The 19095-nt window shown below is 39.0% G+C and overlaps 1 protein-coding gene across 4 annotated transcripts in view; it reads right to left on the bottom strand.

Moving 5' to 3' along the window:
• The window catches only part of LOC113543652 (roundabout homolog 2), a 128756-nt gene that overhangs the window by 43110 nt on the left and 66551 nt on the right, over positions 1 to 19095 (bottom strand). For all 4 annotated transcript variants that reach the window (XM_053241268.1, XM_053241269.1, XM_026942040.3 and 1 more), the window contains 3 exons: positions 4862 to 5019; positions 3100 to 3220; positions 2795 to 2933 (listed from right to left, as the gene is read on the bottom strand). In XM_053241268.1, coding sequence (XP_053097243.1) covers positions 2795 to 2933; positions 3100 to 3220; positions 4862 to 5019 — 418 coding nt within the window. The remainder of the gene's footprint in view (positions 1 to 2794; positions 2934 to 3099; positions 3221 to 4861; positions 5020 to 19095) is intronic.

The raw sequence follows: 19095 nt of genomic DNA on the forward strand, positions 1-19095 counted from the left end.
AAGCCTTTAAATGAAATTCTGCAGGTTTCATTGATAAATAACTATAAAGTGCATATCAAGCATAACCACTACTGTACTCAGTGAGTCTAATTAACAAGAGGATAGCATTTACAAACTCAATTACCTTTTTCTGTAACCCATTAAGCTCAATTACAGCACGAGAAACCGCAGCCTGAGTGTCATACTGCTTTTAGTGCAGGAGAGAGACTTCAGCTGCTTTTGATTCAGGGGGAGCAGCGTCATATTTGAGGGAGGTTCGAGAGAAAAACATGGTGGACTGCTAAATGCTAAATTGCCCGGGTATGAATGAATGAATGTGTGAAGTGAATGTGTGTTCATGATGCCCTGTGATGGACTGCAATCCCATTCAACGTGTATATTCCCGCCTCGTATCCGGCGATCCCGGGATAGGCTCCGGAACCACCTGACCAGGATAAAGCAGTTAGATCAAAATGATGCAGGGAAAAGTCACAATTGTGATCAATGGGATAACAGAGTGAGTCTTTTTAAGTATATCTGTGTCTACATGAAGAAGAGATGAGTAAAATAACAACTCAGTAGTGGGTGGAAAATGAGGAGTGTTTAAAAAAGCCGAGACGTTTGATGTGCACTGTGGGAGTATCCTGATAATGGTTTCCAATTGGCCTGAGCCACGCGGAGATTCAAGTAATGTCACGTATTTGACCTATATAGGTGTCTCCCTGGAGAGGAATTGTGGGTAAAGGAGTGGAGGAGAGAGCAGAGAGGCATGAGGCGTCTCTGACTAGGCTGTTATTTAGTGGATAGAGAGGTAAACAGAGGCCACGAGCCACACAGGAGACCACCTCATACACAACTCAGCACTTCACACCGCTCTCACACCTCAAGCAGCTGCCACGTCAATGCAGTGTGAACACACGCACACACACACCCTTGCTGTTGTTCAAAAATAAAAGTTGTATTTAGTAATATAAATACACAATATGCCTAAAATAAGTAGATAATAATAAATAATGTATAATCTTTTCAATTAATAAGATTAATTGAAAAAATATAAGTAATATTTACTACATATGAATTAAAAAATAATATATATAACAAGTAGAATGATCAGTGTAGATCCACATTTTGGCCAGTACTCAACTCCAGTATGTTGTGTATATAATTTGATGTTCTATCTCAACTATAGAAGTCTAAATCATTGTAGATCCACATCCCAGCTCCTCAGCAGCGACCACACTGTGTTTCAGTCAAATCCATCATTAAATACCGTACTATTGAGCCTTACAAAGAAGATTTTTCTCCATGATTTGGCTGGCTGTAAAACATACTGATGGAGGGTTAATGGAATACGAGTTGATTTCATTCTGCCATGCAGGACGGCCGTCTTTCTTCGTTAATGTAATGTAATGAGATGGAAATCGGAGGTCGGCGTCCAGATTGATGAGCTGAATGTGCAGCAAACACTGTAGTGCTGTGCCAATTTACTGCAGAGGCACCGTGAGCACTAGGCAATTATGAATTCATACAAAGAACAGTTCTAGTTGACTGCTGTGCGCGTTCGGAGGGAAGCTGCTGCGAGCGGTGGACGCATATTCAGGAGATGTCCTCCATCGTTCATCTAGCTGCAGCCTTTGTTCTGTGGAGAGTATTGAACAGTGTGTGGGGGTTGAAACGCTGGAACGAAGCTGCTAGAAAGGAAAACACGAGAGAGGCAACGCGCTCTGCCAAATACTCGAACTATTCTGCCTGCTTATATTTCTTTTGTGCTTGTGTACTTCTTTTTTTTTTTTTTTTATTCAGGTGCTTTTAATAGTGTCATTATACACAATTACAGCTTCTCCTGATCATCTCCACAAACACATAGCACACATTAGTATTGACATATTTCTTAGATGTTGGTATCAGGGTATGATGACGTATTTTTTCATGCCCTTTGTGCCACACACACCCACACACCCACACTACCAGTCCCATACATAACCTACCAGAATGAAACCACTGCTTCATAATATTTATGTATTTAAGGACAAAATCATCTATATTCAAATGTTTAGACACTTGATTGGCTGATGGGATAAGTGCATTAATGAGTACTTGTACAGGTGTTGCTAATAAAGTGGACAGGGACAGTGAGTGGATCCTGTCTGAATAGTACTTAATAAGCTTGTAAAAAAGATTTCTGCATGAAGACATGTTGAAAATGGAGGAAAAAAAAGAAATCCAAAAACTAACAGTTTTGAAAAAAAAAATACTACAAATCTGAGAGATTAAAAAAATAATATGATAAAAACGATACTGTCTCTTTGTGATTTTTCATATTTCATGTTCCATCTTTAATGCAATACTAACACTACTGCTAATGTACGCTCTGTGAGGGGTGGTATAAAATTATAGGTTCATTAATATTTGAATACATTTGAATAGTAAGTCGTTTTAAGCAATTAGGATTCGAATGCAATTTTTAAGGAACCTGACAGCTCTAATCTCTAACACACAACACTAGCAGACGCTTAGAGGTTACAATGCTGACATTTCTTTCAGTAATCCTGATATGTATTCATCTCTCGCTTTGTGCTCCTGCCAAAACAGTACAGTAAAAAAAACATCAGCCTCTTAAGATGCACAGTGTAACACAGCCACAGCGCTGAGCACTGATTTGCATTCTGATCTCAAGCTTAGCATCTTAATCTGTATGTGTCACTGAGTCGCACAACAGTCCTACACCAGGGGCATCTGGCGGCATCAGGACATTAAAAGCACCACAGCGCAGATGAGTGTGAAAGGCGGGAGGTTGTGTTGGGTATTCCCTGACCTGGTGCGGGGAATCTCGGCCTCGTCCTTCCTCCAGCGCAGTGACGGAGGGGGATCTCCCTGCACCTGGCATCTGAACTCGACGCTCTCGTCCACTAGTGCCACCTGGTTCACCGGTCTACGCACGAACGTAGGCCGCTCTGCCACACACACACACACACAGATATACACATGCACACATGGAAAAACTAAACAACTATGTACAAACTGTAACAGATTTTATTAACTACCTGAAAAATCACCCCAAAATAAAGGAAAATAGCATCTATTCACAAACTTTTCTATATTACCAAACAGGTCGCTTACCAAACACAGAGAGTTGAGCCATCTCGCTCTCCCTCTCCCCCACCATGTTGGTTGCCACACACACGTACATCCCCCCATCGCTCTTACGGGTGTTGGAGATGGTCAACTTTCCACCTCGAATCTGAAAAATAGATCCCATAAATCAGGTTATGTGACATACCTCTTTATAAAAAGTGCAATCTATTAAGGCATGAATCTTCCATGAATCCCAAGTTTTTACATTTTGTTAAGAACGCTTTCAAAGTTTTGAATTTCAAAGACAAACTAAGGGGTATATAAAGAGTAAAGCTGAATAACGAATGAATATTTTAATCGGAGATTAAAAGGGATTTTGGGCTTACTATGCTTAAATTAAACTGTTGAGATATTGGTACTCAACTTGTGTATTAAACTCCTAATAAGAAGTGAGAGGCAGCACTACCTCAAAAACAGCACAACACAGAACTCCTACTAAAGTTAAAAGCCAATCATAATCAACCTTAGCTCAAAGCTATATTACTATATGCCTCAGAGGCTATTAACCAATGACAGGTGCCAATAAGAGCTTACTTACTTACTTACCTACCTGTTTACTAACTTGTTTACCTATATACTTACTTACTTACTTGTTTACATAGTTACTGTACTAATTTACTCACTGATATACTTTTTACTTACTAACTCACTTGTTTATTTACATATGTACAGCATTTACGTATTTATTTATTTACTTATTTATTACTGACCTACTTACTTCTTTACTTAAATTCTTACTTACTTGTTTACTTATTTACATACTTGTTTACTTACTTACCTACTAATTTCTTTACTTACTAATTTACTCATTGATTAACTTTTTACGTACTAACTTACTTGTTTATTTACTTATGTACAGTACTTACATACTTTTTTACTGACTTACATATTTACTTGTTTACTTATTTACTTACTTATTACATACCTACCTACTTACTCGCTTACTTTTACTCGCTAACATGTTTACTTACTTATTTACTTCTTACTTACCTACCTACTTACTCTCTTACATGTTTACTCACTCACTCACTTACATGTTTACTTACTTCTTTACTTATATTCTTACTAACTTATTTATTTGCAGAACCCCTGCTAAAGTCAAAAGCCAATCAGACCCAAGCATAGCAGTTACTCTAAGCTATATCACTATATGCTTCAGAGGCTGTTAACCAATGACAGGTGCCTATAAGGGACATAACAGCATTAATTTATTTAGTTGTTTATTTACTCACTTACTCACTTTCTGACTTATTTATTTACTTACTTGTTTACTTATTTACCTTTTTACTTGCTTATTTACTTACTTATTTTCTGGCTTACTTATTTACATACTTGCTTACTGGTTTACTTAATTACCTGCTTATTAACTTACTTACTTGTTTACTTATTCACTTATCTACTTGCCTACTTGTTGACTTACTTGCTTGCTTGTTTACTTATTTATGTAGTGTATAATATTTATATGTCACATTAAAAACTCTGATACTCAAGCAATGTGGCTAAGGACTGATCTCTTAAATATTTATACATATGAAGGAATACAGGTTTATAATGTACAGCATGAAAAAGTCATTGCAATGCAATGAAAGTTTGTTCTTAAACCAATAGAATAACTGTGATAATAATAAAGTGTGATAATAATAACTGTGATAAATTGATAAATCTGGCTGATAAATCTCAGCACTGTATATCATTTGAGCCATGATCATGCAGTGGGCCGAGACGTGTGACGTGATCCAGCACGCACAGTGATCCTGTCGTCTTTGAGGTCGAGTCGAGCTTTATCCTTCCTCCAGAAGGTGGTGGGCTCCGGGTGGCCCCGAGGAGCCTGACACTCCAGTGTAGCTGATTCCCCTACTGCTATCACCACATCCTGAGGGTTCTGCCGGAAATCATCACGCAGGACTAAAACAAAGACACAGAGGGAGAGAGAGAGAGAGAGAGAGAGAGAGGTGTGGGTTATCTTTTGCTATATTCTGTTAAAAAATCAATTACTTAATTATTAATTTTGTTACATTAACCTGTATTTAATGTATTATTAACCTAGTATTAATGCACCAACAGTGATGATAGATGAAGAGAAAAAAATGAAAAGATGGAAGATGAAAAGATTCTGTGAGACAGAACGAACAAGAGAAACAGACAAAAAGAAAAAGAGTGAGAGGCAAAGGTGGAAAAGAAAGGAAAAAGTCAGATGGATAAGACAGAAAAAAATGGAGAGGGGTGAAATAGAGACAGAGGAGAAGATGGAGAGAGGAGGACAAAAGAGGAGGAGAAAATATATACAGGAAGAAGTAGAGAATTGGTTAAAAGAAAGTGGGGGAGGTGGGGAAAGAGGTGAGACAAACAGAATGAAGGGAGAGGTGAGACAGAGAGAGAGAGAAAGTGATGTACTTTCGATGGGGTGAGACAGGACAGGTGAACCAGATGCAGGAAAAGAAATGGAAAGTAGGGTGAGACAAAGAAGGAGGAAGAGAAAATAGGTAGGGTGAGACAGAGAGGCAAAAAAGGCAAAAAGGTGAGAGAGAGGTGAGACAAACAATGAGGTAGAGAGACGAGTGAGACCATAAGAGCAAGAAGCAGGGAGATGTGGAAAAAGAAAAAAGAAAAAGAGATAGAGAGGAAGGGATGTAAAGATGGATAAGAGAAAGTCAGGGAAAAATGAAGTGGGGAAAGGAGTAAGACAGATAGAGAAAGAGTGAGAGGCAGAAATGGAGAGAGAATGACAGAGAGAGATGGAGAGAGAAGAGGACAGAGACAGAGGAGCAGAGCAAAAATGAAGAGGGGGGGAGAGGGAGAGAAGAGGAGGAGAGAACAGTAGGACAGAGATGGAGAAATGGAAAATGAGGGAAAACAACTGAGAGAGACAGCGTGAGAGGAAGAAATTGAGAGAGTGACGAAAGGGAATGATGGAAAGAGCTGTGACACAAAGAGCGAGAGAGAGAAAAAAAGTTGAGAAAGGGATAAGACAGAAAGAGTGAGAGGAAAAAGTGGACAAGGAAAAAGAAAGAGAGAAGGAGAAAGACCAAGAGAGTTGGAAAGAGGTGTGTGATAGAAAGAGCAAAAAAGAGCAAAGAAACAGGAAAAATTGTAGAGGTGAGACAAAGAAAGAGAGAGCTGTGAGAGGAAGGGAGTAAGAGAGAGGGAGAGACAGATAAAGAAAGAGAGAGAGAAAGAGAGTTAGAGAAGGAGAAGATGGTTGAGACAGAGAAGAAAGGCAGAGGGATGAGACAGAGACAGAGAAAAGAGATTGAGAAAAAGAGATTGATTAAAAAAGGAGAGAGGTGAGACAGATAGAGAGAGAGAGAGAGAGAGAGAGACAGGAAGAGACAGAGACAGGGTGAGAATAAGGAACATTAAGTGGCACATTTCCTGTGTTTACACCGCTGCTTAATGCATCACTGTGAAAGGTTCATACTCATCCCAAAGCCGCACTAATGGCACATTGTGTTAGAAAAACTACCCAATTAGTGTCAAAATGAAGCTCTCCTCTTTCGTAAAGCCTGCATAACATCACACGACGCTCCAGCAGCCTGGGAGAACGCGTGGGCGGGATGGAGGGATGGAGGAGGATGGTAATTATTGGACGATATTCGAGTCCCAGTGGAGCATCTCTGACAAACAGCAGTGACAGACACAGAGCCCTGAGGCCGAGCTGTCAATCACACCACCCTGAGAATGTGGAGCATTTTAGTCGGGAAACGCAGCATTCACACACAGACACACCAGCTAGCCAGATGGCTGTGTGTGCACCGGACACACACACACACACACACACATCCACCTCAGGTGACACGTGTCCTGCTGCCTCTAATCAAACTCTGGACCGTCAAATGGCAACAAATGCATTTCCTCACGCTGATGCTATTAGATAAGCGACAAGACAGGTGCTCGGCATTATTCCCAACATTTCCCCAGTGTCCTTTTTCCTCTCTCTCCTTGATGAAAAAGCGTCACTAATCAGTAATTAAGTGAATCATGATGTTGCCCGTCTTTACACTTAGGAAAGTTTTGGTGCAAAAACAAACATATTTTCTACAATCAGCCAACTTTCCTTCTTTGGAATCGCACTGGAGATACACGGTTCATACAGAGCTAACAAGAACTGGGAGCTTTTGTCACCCAACGCCTTAAATGCATCCACCTAAATCATCATATACACTCTCAGAAAAAGGGATACTAAACGCTACTAAGGTACTAAATGTACCAAGCTTACATCTTTTGTACCTTTAATATGTATCTGAACTGGAAACGTGGATTACAGTGTACCTTTAAAAATGATTCAAGGTAAATAAATGGAGTGTTACATATTCTACGCAAGTACGCAAATGTCAACGCAGGTGTGTGAATCGACACAAGTTTTTTTTACTTACACACCTTACACACGTTCTGAAGCCCTGCCGGAGTAGCAAACGGCTAATCCGCAAGGGGGTAGCAAAGCAAAGGTGGCAGCAGAAGGGAGATTTGAAATGCATTTTTCTTCAATTCAGATGTGCCTGGATTAATATACATATATAGCGTCTCTATCAGCAACTCGGGGAACAACGTGTCGCTTTACCATATTTGGATGGAAAATAATTCTTTGCGTGTAGGTTGGGAACGCCTCTTTCTTGTGGAGCCCCTTGCGTCGTTGCACGCGTTGGCTTGCGTAGAGTGCGTAACAGGTTTAATTTGAGTAAAACTATATGTACATTTCTAGGTAAAATTTATATGTATATATTAAAGGTACAAAAGGTGTAGCATTGAAGGTACCACCCCAGCAACAAAATACACTCTATTACCCCTTTTTCTGAGAGCGTGCTTGCTTTAAACTTGTTTTAAAAATCATTGTTTAGCTAATTTAGCTATTTTTAAATAAACAATTTTTGCAAAATAACAAGAATTGTTTGTATGTGGTTGAATTTTTCTGGTACAATTCACCTTCAAATCTTGGTACGGAGATGCGGCTTCACGGATGTGGCGTGAAATGTTACCAAATTATGCAACAAAATGAATTCTGATTCCAAGCTGCCTCCATAACGTTACACCTTTTAACTAGACTGTGAAGGTACTGTATGTAAAGCTTTTCCTTGTCACTGGGATGGTACTATGACAGGTCTAGTATGTATCTTTTACCTGGGAATGTCCATGTGGTGTACATTTAATTATCATTGAAGAGTAAAGGTACATCAGTGGTCCTTAAGGTCCAATCATGTACCTTAGATTATTTTTAAAGGTACACTATAATCATGTGTGCATGTAAACGATACACACTGAAGGAACAAAAAAAATGTACTCATGATAATAACACCCCACCATCATGCACTCTCAGAAATAACTTACCAGACTGTACTTCTGCATGATGATGGAGTGTTACCAGACAGTACTTCTCCATGATGATGGTAACACCCCATCATCATACAAAAGTTATTTCTGAGAGTGCATGTCTTAAACCACACTGGCGAGTCTGGGTGATAATACTGAATAACTGGCTATAGTTTAGAGCAGATAATTTATGAAAAAGATTTGAGGAATATAAGTGCTTGTTTAGCTCCATTAGCTTTGTAGGACACTAAACATGCCCTGGTGCAAATGGAAAATTGTGCAAAAATGAAGACTGGACATTATGGTGGGTTTCAGAAAAGACTGCTGCAGAAGCTTCTGAAGAAGGACGGAGGTGAAGATGAGAAGAGGGGGATGGTGCAGCAGTGCTAAACACTGTGATGTGAATGTGAATAGGACCCAGTGTGTTGCTCCTTCGGCCGGGAGGAAACCCCCGAATGCCCCTCCCTGACACTGGGGGCAGATGGCGCTGCTGCGGAAGCATCGGATGAAGAGCAAAGGCAATTAGTCGAGCATTGAAAGGTGCGGAGAAGAGCCCACCCTCTTCCATTGTTTGCCTAGCTTAATTGCTCCACATCCAGCGGCCGCGCCGCCCCTTCGCTGCCATCTGATCGCTGCACGTTCAATTATTCAAATGAGCTGCTCGCAGCGTCCCGATTGGCATCTTTATTTACGCTCAGAGAAAAATGAAGGCTGATTCTCAAACGAATTTCATTCCATAGCGCGATGCGGGGGAGGGGGGTGGGGGTCTAAACACGAGACAGTGTGAAGGTATTTCTCTAGTGCTGTGTAGAGGGTCATTATGTAATTACGAAGGAGAAGCAGCACAGAGATAATAAGCAGAGGCTAAAAAAGACGGTAGAAATAATAGCACATGCAGGTGTTCTTCTGTTATTCAGACCCACATGAAAAGCACTTACTTTTTCCTTTATTTTTATTAAAATCAACTACTCCCTTATCAGCATAAAGGAGGTGAAAAAAGCATTAAAACATGTTTTTGTTGAATATAAGTTCATTTCATCAGCCCTGTATTATAGTGTAGGGGAGAAGAAGAAGAAGAAGAAGAAGAAATAAAACACGGCAGGGACTGGTGTTATAGGAAAATAATCAATGTAAGGGTGGTGTGGTGACACGATAACAGCGCACAGAAGTGTTTTATTCCTCTTATGCACCACTGCAATTTGTCAGTATTAACATTTTTTATTAATTAAAGAATGACATGACATGCTTTTTATTTATTTATATTTACAACAATGTTGTTGATCTGCAACACAAGTTAGTTCCTGTTATCACTTGTGTTATAGCACCTAATATCCATTGTTCTATCATCAGCCTCTCTATTTTTCTCCCTCGTGAAGTTAAGACAGAAAAATGCAGCTTGTCATGTTACTGAGAAACTGCAAAATGCAACACCCTCCGTCATGAAGACTTTCCCTTGGTGGAAAACCTAAAGTTACAGCTCGATCTCTGACTGTTATACAGCGCTGACACCAAAAATGCTAAATAAACATTTCCTCACGTAGAAGATTTCACCGTATCAACAAATACAAACGTTTCTGTTACTTTTTTATGTGGTGCGTCCACCATAAACATCCCAGTGCTAGCTGAAACAATAATGTACTACAGTGAGTGCATTAATAAAAAGCTTGAAAATTAATCGACACCTTCTGACCAATTAGAATCGAGAATTCAACAGCACTGTATATAATAATAACAACAATAATAAAAATAACTGGCAATTAAATGCCAGAGTTTATGGCTTTAAGAATTGCTTTTTGTTATTTTATACATTTTATATATTTTATAAATCCTTGACGGACCTTCAAATCACGAGCTTTGATTAAGGCTAGTTTGCTTTCATCATCACATTTATGTACCCAACAGTGGCAAAGGAAAAAAGAAAAGGCGTTTACTGTGCCATAGCATGGAGGAAATATATAAGGCAGCCAGGCCGAGGCTCTGTTTTTATTCAAGCGTGACCACACTTTTGCTTTCCTCCTCGAGCAGAGGTGGCAGACTTACAGCCGCTGAGGTCGGCTCAGCCAGCGCAGTGTCTTAGATAAACAGCACACGGGCAGAATGAATCAGGCACCGCAGGAAACAGATGATTCTGCGGAAAAATAAATGACTTTGTTGTTGCCTTAATGTCTTGTTCACGCTGCCAGAACTGAGACTCGGATAAGCGTGAGAGGAGAAAAAAAACAACAGTAAAAACAAACAGGTGATGCAGTTCTTTATTAAGTCTATATTCAGTACATAGAATGATAAGGTACCAGCTACAACATATGGCTGATGATATCTAATATCATCTGATATAAAAAATGTAAGAAAAAAAGAACTCTAAAATCATCAAGGGCTTTGTAAATAGAGTGCTGAGTGTGGCCATAATTCGCATTGAACCTTTCTCATCTAGGTCATTTAAAGAAAGTTCAATGAGGTTGTAAGTTGGTGGTGTTTTGAATATTAAATTTGAAAAGGCCAGACACCAGGCGACATGGGCGGGCCACGCTGTGCACAGCACTCAGGGGGCTGTCCTACTTCTGTCATGCTGATGACAAAAAATAGATAAAGAATCAGCAGCCCTCTGAGATAATCACATACATTTGCTGATGAGGGTATTATCTCGTCTCCAGAGAGAGAGAAAAGGAAGAAGTAGGGATGAGAGAGAGAGAGAGAGAGAGATAACATGGAAGAGGGAGAGACAGACGAATGAAGAAATACATGGACACTGCATTTTTTTTTTTTTTTGGAATAAATAAATAACTTTGTATGTCTGTGCCCTGAAAAAGTCATCAGCAATCAGTCAGGAGAAACTTTACTGCAGAAAGCAGGAATATTACCGTAGCTTCCCCAGAGGCGATAAGCTAAGCCTTAGTGCACATAACCTATTAAAGCGCTTGCGTTTTTGCTTTTTAATACTCATCGGCATATCAGATGCTAGGGACTAATGCAGTGTGCTAGGGACATCATGCATCCCGGATATGCCTAGTATTTTGACACACATTAGTACATTAGTACTTACTATTTTTAGCAAAACTTGGTAGGGCAGAGGAGGACATGCATCAAAAGTTAGCTAAAATTTGAAGGTTCATTAAAGGTAAACTTGGGGGAAGATAGCTAAAGCTATAGCTAGATCTTCTATCATTTTCAGAGCGTATTTGTTGTTGTTGTTGTTGTATTTGTTGTTGTTGCTGTTGTTTTCTTAAAAGCCATGCCCCAAAACAACACTTTGCCTAGGCTAGAAAGCCCGAACAAGAAAGCTTTCTAAATAGGCATGCAACTTCTTGTTCTGATTGGTGGGATGTTTGTGGTCTAGTGTCATTTTTTTCTCCTGTTCATAGAGCCTGCAAAGGTTTTCCACTGTTCAGGTATTTTATCTGATTTAGTTGCCAGACTGTGGACATAACTACACCAAAAATTACAATAATTCATTCCTAGTTGACAATCACTAACTGCACCTTTAATACTGATCCTGCATATCAGACAGGACATATCCATTTTCCCTCCATGAAGATATTGAATAAATACTGCGTATAATTTCTATACGGTTTGACACTCTAGTTGTTTACCAATCAGTATCAAATTTGTTCATGCATTGTTGAATGAACAGTGTCAATTTAGACTGCAGGTGTTAATTTAACACTGGGGATTCTGTAATTACAAACCCATGATAAGCTGCTTCAGTACATTGAGACTAGAAGCCTCGCAGATACATTATTATTAGTCAAAGATTTTTTAAAAAATACACTCACTGGTAACTTTAATACAAACACCTGTACCCCTGCACGCAGTTATCCAACCAGCTAATCATGTGGCAGCAGCAAAATGCACAGAATCATGCAGAAACAGGTCAAAAGCCACAGTTAATGTTCACATCAAACATCAGAAAAAAAGTGATCTAAGTGACTTTTACTGTGGCATGGTTATTAGTGCCAGATGGGCTGGTTTTTTCACGCAGCGGAGAATGGCCAGACTGGTTGGAGCTGACAGAAAGTCTACAGTAACTCAAACAACCACTCTACAAACATGGCGAGCAGAAAAGCATCTCAGAATGCACAACACAGTTTTAGTCTGATTCTGAGAATGCGTCATTTTTAAAATCAAATCAAGTTCTATTTCTGGGTGCATTAAAAACTGATCCTTTACAAGAAATACTGACATTATATTCAGTTACAGATAGATTCTCTGTTGTTTTTTAATGTGGGGTTGTAGCATTTTAATCAACACTTCAAAGTGATGTGCTGATCAAGCTCTCGAATGCACTTTTTCTGTTTTTCTGAAATTTAGGTGTTTCCCTTTCTGATTTTCTAAAATTAAAACAACTGCAAATCTGTCTTGTGAACGTCAGAAAAACTGATCACCATTTTCCTCGATCTGTAATGTATTGATGTAATTATTATCTACCCTTTAACACCAAATTGTATGTTTTGTTGCCATCCAAACTGTTGCCATCAGTTTTGATGTGCAATGGTCTTTATTCATTGACTACTACATATTGTTCAGCAGAGATGGGCACTCGAGTTAATGACTCAGACTCGAGTCACATTTTAATAGACTTCAGACTTGATTTCAGACTTGACCTGAAATGACTTCAGATTGACTCGACTTGACAAAAGAACTTGTGACTATTTTAAAAACAACTCGAGTCTTTTAACCTTAATTACTGATATCATAAAGAAAGACTTTGTGTTTTATTTGTATGGTTTTATTATATCTGCGTCACATATTTCCGTGTGTCATGGTAGATTGGACCCTTATCACAGAATTCGATGACGTATTTCCGCATAAACTCTGAAATGCGAGTCCCATAAGAGTCCCATGAAACATGGCGGCATCCACCGTGCCGTATGTGCTCACGTTTGGTTTTATTACCGTAGTGTCCTCAGAAGCAGGAACTTAGGGAAGATTGGCTAGATGCAAAGAATGTAGGAAAACAATTAACAATACCGGAATGGAGACATCAAATTTTATTAGACATTTAAGAACACATCCACAAATGTTAGTCGCATTAACACACATAGCTTGCTAGTATTGTACTGGTATAGACATTGGGTAGTATAGCTGCATGGCTCATTTGGATTGCCAAACAGAGGTTGCGTTAACTGTTAAAAACAGTTAGCCTTTAAACCTAGCGTGTCGTTTTATTAATCTTTTTTGTAGTATATGCATATTCTCTCTCTCAGAATGTGTGTGTGTCGTTGTATCATTACTGATTGACTCTACCTATGCAGACAGGTAGAGGTAGACAAGTTCAGTTAGAATCCTAGTAGTATTCCTGACGTTCCAAAGATCATATATTTTGTCTATATAATATAACTTTGCAAATATGATTTTTGAGCATGATTTTTTTTTCTATAAGGCATGAAAGATGTAACGGTTACTGCCTTAAGTCTTGATACGGACTCCAGCTTAAAGACTTCAGACTTCACTCAGTTTTCAGATGAAAGACTTGTGAACATCACTATTGTTCAGTAGCAACAGAGAAACTAAGGTGTGTAGTTAGGACAAGGTTATGGGTTAAGCATCCCTGACTCCGAATGTGCACGAGCCTGCATGCTTCATTTCCTGATTACAGTAACACCATGTCTGCCTTTGTATTTATAATTGATTAACATCACATTCATCTACAAAGCAGTCATTCATGAGCTGACACGCTCATTTAGGCCATCATCATTTGCCTCTGGCAATCCCTCTGAGACTCGCAGCCTCACTCTGCATGCTCTTTATACAGTATATAGCACTGTGTGCTCAGCTATGGGCTGACCTTCAATTTGCATGGAAATTAAAAATGTTCAAACACTTTAAGTAGCAACAGGAGCTATTGTTTGACTTCTAAATAATGCAGTAAGCCTGCTCAAATGAATGAATGAAGTAAGACTCGTACCGAATGCCAAAAGTCTGGGATCATGGGATGCGACACGGTACAACACTGGAACAGAGCCACTACACAAATCATCTCTATGCAGTCAGGCATAGAGACAAAGAGAGAACTGTGTAACATAGCTGTTTCATGCAAAATCAGTGTGCAATGTGCAAACTCGAAGTATGCTGTGGTGCTATGAGACATAGTGAGTCATAACTGGGAAGGATGAAGGCATTTATCGGCCTTGTTTCTCTCAAATGGATGCCCAGGGAGTTTGGTCAGCTTTTTCTCCTGTGCGTCTTGTCATTGCTCATGAGCTCTAGGTGTGATCACACTACTTACAGTGCACTTTCACAGAGCAGAAACTCAGAAAATAAGATCACTAAAATCCTCTTCAGTGCTTCCTGTGTATTTTTTATCAGCTTTATAGATTTATAGACATGTTCTGGATTAAAGTCCAGCTCAGGTATGACAGCTGTCTTCCTTCCTGCAATGTAGCACCTCCAGTGAGATCTCATCCAGCTAGATTGATACAGGTTCACGACTGAAGCATGATGCAACTTCACAACTTTGTGTGTAAACATTCTCGCTCCAGCAAACTCACAGCAACACTTCTACACAAACCATACCAAAAGCCACATAGAATTTTACAACTAGACATATATACATATAATATCAGGCAATTATCATAGATCCTCAGATATATATTTGCCTTAGATATGCAATTGCATTAGAAGACTTTCCAATTTCCTGGCCATAAATCATTTGAGTCAACTTAACACTAGGTTTTGACGGAGGATGATAAGTGAGTGGTCACCTCTTGGCTGGCCTCTGCTGGGAACTAATTGAGAAAAGTGGTGTGAGACCATCTGTGTGGCTACACCCTGCGTCGCTGCCGCAAAAACGTTAACGCGTAATCCAGAGTTCTTTGTAATGGAAATAGTTAACACTGTCAAAGATAAAAAACAATTTTAACCCATTGAAGTCCCAACATAGTATTCAGTTAAAGCATATTATGCAGTAATTGTGTGGCGGCCTGTGAAAATCCTTCATGAAATCTTGACATTTTTCACTACATGCACTTCTGAAAACTGCAGTTCTTCCTGAGATGAAATGTGTTTCTCTTTTTTATGTATCTCAACCTCTAGCATTTTCACATCTGGTTACCACCAAAAGTGAAAATGTACTACTGACTACACATTAAGGATTATGCACTATGCAAACACTATTGATTGATTTATATCTCTTTATACCAACTTATTCATAGTCATAGTTCATAATTATTGGAGCAAAAATAAACAAAATATATGGCCATATTGTGTCTGAAATGTCAGTAACTTGATATTACGTTGTCACTGATATGACTGTTGTATAAAACTACAACAGTCATATCAGTGACAACGTAATATGACTGTAGTATAAAAATAATTTCACACCCCCATTCGAGGTGTTATACTGATTATCAGCACAGCTGTGACTATCTACAGCACTAACAGCCATGCTGATATTCAGTATAACAATACTCTTGCATAAATAAAGAAAAAAAAACCTCTGTCATCTCTATATTATCTCAGTTCAAATGATCATAACACGTTTTATGAGGCGATTATCCTGAGCTGACAGTCTATTGAAAGCAAACACCACTCTTACCTTTACATTTGTAACGTAATAAGTGATATTAGTTACATTTTGTTGAAGTATTATGAGTTTACGATGGGAAATAAGTTATTGCTTTGATTATCAGCATCATCCACTTCAGTCTAATCTTATTAACTGAGGTGAAAGTCACTCGCGACATTTAAGCACGAGCCTCGTCATCTCTTCACTGATCTCTGTTTGCTTTAACAATGTTGAGGAAATAACAGATGATTTAATTCAATCAGTTCTATTCTACTGACTAAATTTCCCAAATTTTAATTAGGTTAAACATTTTAAGACATTGTCCGCTGTAACAGTTTATAAGAGTTTTCTCTGATTTGGAGTCACCTGCTAATTACAGCTAATAGCTAATCAAATGAAGCTGCCTGACAAACAAACAGTTGTTAGCAGAAACAAGCAGCTACATAATGATTAAAAAATATAATTTTTATACATTAGGAAAACTAAATATACTCAGGTGATAAATTACAAGCTACTTCATTTAAAAAGTGGCAAAGCTAGTTCCTTGTTGATAAAGAGAAGCAAGTTTGTTACACGAGCTAACATCTGAGCTAGCAAAGCTACTGCTGCACTATGTTTGTGTAGCTTGTCTAAGCTCTGAAATATATTTTGTGTAAAAAAAAAAAAAAAAAAAAAAAACAGTGACTAACCAGTGACTGACTCTCCTAGCCTTTCAATAAGAAGTTTAACTAATTACAGTCTACTTGTTTTTACAAAATAGTATTTCTCCTACTTGCTACTGGAAAAGGTAGTTAAACTAGCTAACAGCTTGACTAGCGATGCTACTGCCTCACTGTTTTAATTGTTAGTTTGGCTAAACACTGAGACATTTACCATTTTACATATGAGAAATGAATCCTGAGAGAATGTCGTCAAATATTAAGAGTATGAACTGATTTTAAAGACACCCAGATTTATTTTACTGCCGCATGCTAATTCAATTCAATTCAATTTTATTTGTATAGCGCTTTTAACAATGAACATTGTCTCAAAGCAGCTTTACAGAACATGAGAAAGAAAAAGCATGCAAACAGAAACAAAAACATGCAAACGGTCCTAATGTGACGTACTTCCCTGCAAAATCAAAGGTACTTCACCATGTCAGCAGTGTGTGTGTGCTGGGGTATGAACGTGTGTGTCCATGTTTGAATGTGTATCTGGAATCCAATTACTTGTTTAAATTGTTATGTGATCCATGTCACCTGGAAAAAAAAAATAAAGCATTTTTCACACAGCCATGCAGCCGTGATTGGATAATAATGAAATCTTTGACTCTAATGTGTGTGTGTGGTCAGAGGTTAACAGGGACTTCGTAACACATCAGCAGCATGTATCTAAATTCCACCAGGAGGCTAAGGAGCTGGTCCTATACCTATTTGTGTATTTGGATGCCTGTGTGGGTGTTTGTGTCTGGGCATGTGAAGGTCTAGTTGCTTCAAATAAAAAACAATCTGCCCCAAACCTGAAATCCTGACCCCAAAGAAATCTTCTGCCCTTTGGGTATCAGTGTGTAATGATGAGTTCGGTAAACTCATGATCCTAGCAGAATTTTTGGGGCATCATTCAATCACTTTATTCTGTTCTCAGAACCTAAGAAAAGACATTTCATGGTCATTTTATATAAAATTTTCCAGTTGTTGCATGACATGCTACACAAGCTCAGTAAACAAACCTTAGAGAATGGAGCACACTAAGCACACTAAGGAAGCTGCATCCTCAGTAGACATGCTGATAATTTGTAATACAATACACAGAAAGAGAAAAAACACAGCGCCATGTGCTGATATAGCTAAATAATCACTGACAGGGTGGTGTGACATGAAGGAGAATTACTATTTTTCTATAAAAGCATGTCCAGAAGTATTTTATTCCTCTTATACCACAGCAACTGGCTAATGCTAAAAGAACAAAATTATTTATTAAACTGACACATACTTTTTCTGCATTTATAGTTACATTTATTGTTGTGGAATGTCCACAAAAAAAAGTCTGTTCCTATTAGTACTTACGTTACAACAGCTATAAACAGTCATTCCTTCTCCAGACTCTTTTTCTCTGTCTTGAAGTTAATCAAAAATAAAACAATCATATTTTCATAAAATATGATTAGATTTACTGGGTCCAGGAAATGCGTAAAGTCTCTTAAAATTCCCCACATTTCTGACTGGCTGGGAGGTGATGAGGCTTATGGGTAGTGTAGTAACATGGGAATGGAGTATTCTGTAGGCTACAGGAATGACAGAGAATTTCTGCGGTTCGAAAATACCCTCTACAGCTCAATCCACGTGGTCTTACCATTATTTCTGAGATGTTTGTGTAATTCTAGCGCCACCTAATTGGCTTTTTGTGTGGCAAATGCTGTTCATGCTGTTCATGTGGACAGGATTTTTTAAAACTGAAGGTTAAAAAATAATTTTTTTAAAATTATCCGTATACGTGTGGACAGAGCCTCAAAGTGTGATAAAGGCTTAGTGTGTTCATTGGCACATGGCTAATCCTTAGTAGCTCACAGAAGACAAGGCATGCACTGTGCCTCCATCAGTCTCTTCAGTCAGGAAGAGCAGCTGGTTGGAAATCTGCCCCTTCATGGTGTAGAGAAGCCATGCAGGCAGGTGGCAGAGAAGCCATGAGGGCACCGGGTGGATAGGAGACTGACAAAAGTGGAGCTGGAAGCAAAGCTTCCCTGATGGAGGCGACTTTCCCTCTCCAAGCAGCTTATTCAGGGGGATTATTTCACCCAAATCTCTTCTAATCACGTTTGACCAGCTCCCCTGTCCTGGACCACGTCCGTGCTTAATTACTCAGTAATAACGTGCAGTTTGGAGAATAGCGCAGATTTTAGAATGAGTTCACGCCCGGATCGTCCTCAGCCACCCGGGGCTGAGAATATTCATACCATACGGCACGTCAAGCAGAACTGGAGGCCTCCTCGCTAGTAGTCGCCCCCTGCCACAGATAAATATGAACGATCTATCATCACTGTGTGTGCCGTGCCACCTCAGCAAATGACACTCATCTTTTATTCGTGACAGTTCTATAAAGAGGTGAAAAAAGCGAATCAGTCAAAGGCTCAGACGAGAGTCAACCTGATAAGCGATTCTAATGACTCTCTCTTGATAGAGGGCGAAAGTGAAATC

Source organism: Pangasianodon hypophthalmus, chromosome 17, assembly GCF_027358585.1.
Source record: "Pangasianodon hypophthalmus isolate fPanHyp1 chromosome 17, fPanHyp1.pri, whole genome shotgun sequence".
Classification (NCBI taxonomy): domain Eukaryota; kingdom Metazoa; phylum Chordata; class Actinopteri; order Siluriformes; family Pangasiidae; genus Pangasianodon; species Pangasianodon hypophthalmus.